Source organism: Cygnus atratus, chromosome 1 (assembly GCF_013377495.2).
Source record: "Cygnus atratus isolate AKBS03 ecotype Queensland, Australia chromosome 1, CAtr_DNAZoo_HiC_assembly, whole genome shotgun sequence".
In the NCBI taxonomy this organism is placed as follows: domain Eukaryota; kingdom Metazoa; phylum Chordata; class Aves; order Anseriformes; family Anatidae; genus Cygnus; species Cygnus atratus.
The window spans coordinates 205,961,988-205,967,987 of record NC_066362.1 but is presented as its reverse complement, the minus strand read 5'-3'; the positions used below and the strand labels follow the sequence as shown (position 1 = coordinate 205,967,987).

At 49.2% G+C, this 6,000-nt stretch overlaps 1 protein-coding gene across 8 annotated transcripts in view; it reads left to right on the top strand.

Moving 5' to 3' along the window:
- The first annotated feature begins 2,444 nt into the window (after positions 1 to 2,444).
- The window catches only part of EMSY (EMSY transcriptional repressor, BRCA2 interacting), a 40,145-nt gene continuing 36,589 nt past the window's right edge, over positions 2,445 to 6,000 (top strand). For 4 of the 8 annotated variants that reach the window (XM_050713803.1, XM_050714890.1, XM_050714718.1 and 1 more), the window contains exon 1: positions 3,434 to 3,681. In XM_050713803.1, the coding sequence (XP_050569760.1) occupies positions 3,612 to 3,681 (70 nt within the window). In that variant the 5' untranslated portion in view covers positions 3,434 to 3,611. Of the gene's footprint in view, positions 2,626 to 3,433; positions 3,682 to 6,000 lie in introns of those variants that run through there. The other 4 variants (XM_050714145.1, XM_050715140.1, XM_050714502.1 and 1 more) reach the window with 2 other exon arrangements.

The following is a 6,000-nucleotide window of genomic DNA, read 5'->3' as shown; positions in this document are numbered from 1 at the left end:
CTTATTAATATTGCTTTCTCTGAGAAAAGGTGAGCTGTGTTGTTAGAAGAAATTTCTCTGTAGAGCGTGTATGAGGACAGAGTGCATTCATAAACACACAAACTTCAAGAAAACATCCATCTTACAACTTAGTAGAGATATTTTGTTAAAAAAAAAAAAGTTTAAGTAGTTTCTTGCTCAGGGAACAATTTACTCTACAAACTTAAGGGACAGCTGTTAAACACCTCATGCAATAAAAATGATTCTCTGCTAGAGCATCACAGTTATGACTGATGAGTAAACCTCAAAAGGGCTATATTATTCTGGGAAGCACTGTTCATACTGAACAGAATAATTGTACTGAAAGTCACGTTTCATGACAGGTTTGCAGTGGAGCCTCTGACCTGCAAAGGAAAGGTGCAAGTTCCAGCACCATCCTTCTCTGCGTCTTCCTCAGCTTTGTGCAAAGCTTATGGCATTTGGTTTTGTTAGGTAATATTCTGCAGGGATGATCCTATTTGCCTTCAGCCAGTTCTTGTTTAAGAAGGCATTTAAAAAAAAAAAAAAAAAAAAAGGAGAAGGAAAATTGTTCTAGCTCTTCCATACCATTCAGCATAATTATTTTCAGGTACTTGAGATTTATACTGCTGTGGAGAACAATAGGAAATTGCAAGTGAGAAAACGTTCATCAGTGATCACAGGGAAGAAACTTTTTTTTTTTCTGTAGTTAGGTGGAAATAATAGCACTTGCAGATCTGAAAATAGGTGTTGCTGATCAAAGCGCACCATTCGCCTTGTCTTCACCTCGGAAAGCTTCCAGCTGTTTCTGGCCCTCTGAAAGCAAACTATAAAATAAGATTTTCTTATTTTCTCACTACAAAATGCAGGCAAAATCTAGATTTGGGCTGAGCCTCAGAGATTGCTCATTTCTAGGATTTTTTTTTTTTTTTCCTGGAGAACTACGGAAGACACCGTAGCCAGCATTTACCTTGTGGCCATTGACACTGAGAATCCTTCCTTGCAGCGCTGTGAAGCATACCAATGAGCCCTCCTCTCTCGAGCGAGCCACCAGCTTCCTGAGGACTGCATTATAGACTTCCCAGTCAAGCGTCTAGACAGGAACAAAGGGAGTTTCTCCTGCTGGCATTTCCAGCAGAAGCCTCTGCACACTGGAGCTTTCAAATTATATAGGGGAAAAAAAAAAAAAAAGGCTCGATTCCTTTCATTTTACGTGATTTCCTGTTAAAAGACGCCGCGGGTGAGGCAGCTGGTAATGAATTTCCGTAAGGCAATCAGGGCACGGATGTGTTTAGTGCAGGTGTGGACCTGAAACCAGGAGACTTATGCAAGCAGGAACACCCACGGAATGGATGCCACGAGGCGGGACACCTTCCCTCCTCTTCATCCAGCCCCAGGGTGCACGTTTCCTTCGTAAAATCAGAACGCGTGCGAGACGAAGGGTGGAAAAACAAGTGCACGTGGCAAAAACGAAGCCCTGGGGGCCCAAACTCATCCCAGTTGTGTTTTTTTTTCAGCGATCACCTCACAGAAAGTTTTGTGAACAGGCTTTTTTTGTTTGTTTGTTTGTTTTCTTGCTGTTTTACAAAGAGGCTTTTTTTTTTTTTCCTTTCTTGCCGTGACACGGCAGCCGCAAACAGACACCACATCGCCTTCAAGCCTCAGCTGCATCCCGGAGATGGTTTCTTTCCTATTTCTAATCTGATCTAAGGACTGTTTAGAAGACATTATTTATTTATTTATTTATTTGTTTGTTTGTTTGTTTTTCTGTGAAAACCACGGAGGAGGTGACCAACGCTGTTACACCCACGGGTGCTGCCAGGCCCCTGGCCTCCGGATCCATCCCTCACAGCCTTGGGCTGCAGGGCAGGTGAAATGAAGCCGTGTTGTGGGTGGCTTTGGGGCACACGCTTTATTATTATTTTATTATCACTTTATTTGCACAGAATAGTGGTGACTGCTGTCGCCACACCAAAACGGTGGCGATTTTAACCCAGAAAACGGCTGGATAACCCTCCATCTCGCCACGTTTCCTCGCACAAACAGCGGTCGGCGGTTAAAACCCGAACTTTGCGGGGCGTGACGAGCCCACAGCCCGCACCACCCCGCCTGCCGCCGCCTCAGGGCACGGCTGTGGGGCCGCCGCGGCTCCCGGTGCTCGGCGCTGCGCATCCCCCAGCGCCTCAGCCCAGCGAGCAACGCGCGCGGGCTGTTTGTCCCCTCTCGCCACCCGTACGCAGCCGCCGGGCAATGGCGGGACGGCCAGCACCGTGTCCACAACTGCGGGGGGGGGGAAGCCTACAACTCCCATGAACACCCTGCGGCGCTGCGCACGCGCGCGGACACCCTGTCTCCATCTTGGCACCCGGTTCTCCCATCTCAACCGGTAGAGGGACAGGGGGGCGAGGACTACAACTCCCAGCGTGCCCCGCGGCGGCGGCGCATGGGTAGTGCGGCGCGCCGCCATCTTGGCCCGGTGGAAGCGCTGCCGCCGCCGCCGCCGCCAAACAAACCGGAGCGCGGCATCGGGAGGGGGCGGAGGGAGGGGGGTGGGGAAGGGAGGAGGAGGCCGAGGCTGGGCCCTGCCGCCGAGGAGTCACCTTCGATGTGCCGGGCACGGCCGGGCAGGTGGGTCCTGCTCGCCGGGGCTCCGGGGCAGCTCCCCGGTGCCCGGGGCTACCGGTTCCCTCCGCCGCCTCACCTCAGGGCCCGGCCCGGCGGCAGCGCCGCGTTCCCAGGCCGCTGGTTGCTCCCTGAGGGGGCCCTCAGGGCTCAGCCCTCACCTCCCCCAGCCCCTTTTCCATCCCCTCCGGTCCTCCTCCGTGAGCCCCGGTACCGGGGAAAGGCGGGCGGGGGGTCCCCGGTGGCGGCTGCCCCCTGAGGGGAGCCAGCCAGGCGTTGGGAGCTGCGGTGGAGCCGGGGCTTTTGTTCCCGGTGCCCGCCTCCCGCCGTGCTGGCAGGCAGCGAGCGGCTCCCCCCCGCTCCCCTCCGGTCCTTTTTTTCCCGTTTCTTTTCACCGTTATAACGGGGAGATGCGCCCCCCTTTCCTTCCCTGTGCCCCCTAAAACCTCGCTGCCATGCCGTGGGGAAAGGGGGTGTTCCCGTTTTTGGGGGGGCTGGCGTCGGCGGGAGGAGAATTTCACGGTGTTTTTGCTTCTCTGGCATAGGAGAGGCTCGTGCTAAATGTGTTTCCCGAGGGGAAAAGGCGGGGGGGGGGGGGGGGCGTGCGGTTAGCTGGAAGAGTTTCTATAATAGGTGCCCTGTGCATAAAGGGAGGGAGGAGACTGGAGCATCGATTCGGGGAGCGTTTCAGCGTGAAAAAGGGCTCGAGCAGGAGATGGGAAACTCGGGAGAAAGGCTTGGCTGGTGGATCTGAGGAAGGGAGGATAAGAAGCCCGTGCCCTTGCGGAGCTGCTGGATTCCTGCACGGTAACACATGCCAGCACAAAAGCTGGAGCCGGAATGGCAGCGAATGTGTTGGTGGAGTTGTGAGCAGGCAGGAGAGTTTGCATTAATCAGCTTGGGAAATCGATAAATGGTGGATTCACGTTTACTGCATTTGTATTCCTTTTCAGCGAGGCTGAGCTCTGGGGGAGCACAGAGGCGAGGGAAAGATGCCTGTGGTGTGGCCAACTCTTCTGGATCTTAGCAGAGATGAATGCAAGAGGATCCTTCGCAAACTGGGTACAGTAAGATACAGTCTGTGGGTCTGTATGTTTGCCCTTTCCAGATTTGCTTGCCCGCTGCTTTCGTGAAATACTTTAATACGTCTACAGGCAACTTACAAGTCATTTCCTGCATTTTGCATGTGTCATTGGTTTGACAGCCCGGGCTTAAGATGATGGTTGGCAGATGCTCTGCCTGAGCAAAAGCAATAGAATGGAATTAGTTTGGTTTGGTTGAATCTCTCATGGACGTCCTGGTCCATCTCTGCATTGATGTTGCAGTGCTGTATTTTTCATGACTATTAACGTGTGAGAGGAGGTCTTCATTTGCTCTTCAATTCTTTATAAGACACCTATTTGTACCCCAAAATCATGGAATCCGAGTTTGGTTGATATAGAGAGGTTGACTTCAAGTAGCAAAGGTTCTGGTGTAAAGACCTGAAACAAGAACCCAACAACCTGTGTGATAAGTTGTGATTTTTCAGCCTTCAGGTACATGGATTGTCAGGGAAACGTGAAAACAATGTTATCACTTCACTGTCATAAACAGCAGGAGCTTTTGGCATTGTTTCAAATCTAGCTCAACATCTGAGTACCTTGCCCAACAGGTAAATAAATATATTGTGAGGTTTTTCATGCTTCATCCTTGTAAATAAACGTGTACAAGGAGATATACCGCTGTATTTTGGAAACTAATAAAAATATTTGCTGTTTCCAATGCGCGCACACCTTTGGGTGTCACAGGGGAGGAGATCTTTTGTTAGATCAGTGATTTGACCCAGCAATGTGCTTTTTGCATTCTTAAGGAACTGGATTTTTGGATTTAGTTAGTTTTTTTCCCCAGTTAAATGATGCATGGGATTAGAAGGGAAGACTGCCTTCTGAGGAGCATAATATAGGAGATGATGTCAGGAAGAAAGCCGAGACTGCCACAAACTTCCTGTGACAGTTGAGTCACTTAGCTTCTTGTTTGTATTTTACTTGGAAGTTAAAAGATTGTGTGCTGTACTCCTGCGCTGTGCAAAGGTTCTCACACGTCCTGAAGCCATTGAGTTTATTTTCTGAGAAAGGAGAAGTTATTTTTTCTTGATTACCCTTTATTTCTTTTCTTGGGAATCTGGGATTCGCATTCTGTTGAAACAGACATTGGCACAGATGTTGTGCACGATACCAAAAACTAAGCTGTACGTCCGTTAAGGTGACAGCTCTGCGTCTTAAGCAAGGCTCAAGGAGTACGAGAACTAGGAGAAAGTGCAGGATGCCAAAAAATTCAGACCGGATCTGTGCTACTAAATTATGTTCACGTAGATCTGCTGGCTAGAAGCGTGGAAAAAAAAACAAACAAACTTCCACCCCAGCTGATGGCGGTGTGCTGGCAGAACCCTGCTGGTGCAGCTGAGCCAAACAGAACTGCAGCTACACCTCCTTCAATGACATAACCTAGGCTGACAGAAAAAAAATAAATAAATAAATAAAAAGCTTTTTTTTTTTTTTCTTTGCTGGCATGAGCTGTGTCCCCACAAGGGGGCCCTGCCAGCATAACAGAGGATCGCAGCTTGTAGCAGCCGTGGCTCTTCGAGGGTAGGGAAGCTCTCAGTTTATCCAGACACGCCAGGAGACAGGAGGGGGAAGGAGCACGGGCTGTGGGAGTGAATAGCTGTCTGACAGCGGTGCAGCAGATCGATAGAGCTGGATGCAGAGCCCTGCCTCGCCAGCTCCACACAGCATCTCGTTTGGTTGGCCGTTCCTCAATGCCAGGGTGCTCCGCCACGAGTGAAATGCCACAGTGTAGGTGAGGCTGAAATGCATCCCCGAGGTGTGCAATACCTAGTGGTGTCCTTACTTCGTAATTTTGCACCTGAAATAATGGTATTTATTTGTAAAAGCAAATTTTTGAAGCTTTTTTCTGCCTGTTTGATGTGTTTCATCTTGAAAAGAGAGTGCACCGGTTCGTGACCCCTATATAAGACAGAAGGGTGAGGAAGCTGGTTATACCTGCTCTATAATTTACTCAGTTTACCAACTTCCCAAAAGCTGGAATGTGCATTTGAAAGATTTTGTGCAGAGCCTCTCTATTGAAAATGCAAAAAGGAGAAAAAAAAATCTGTCCTTGCTAAGTAATTATATGGTTGTATGTGGGGATTACTTTACGTTGTTAACAGAGGAAAATAATTAGTATCTTAAATATTGTAACGTGGTTGTCTAAATAAATGTTGATATTAGTAATAACCGTTGCATTAATTAGCAAATGTTTTATAACCGAAGCTGTAAATGCTTCTCTAGGTCACTCAGCATCCCTGTGCAGGCTGCGTAGTTAGCCAAAGCGACTCTGCTTTGG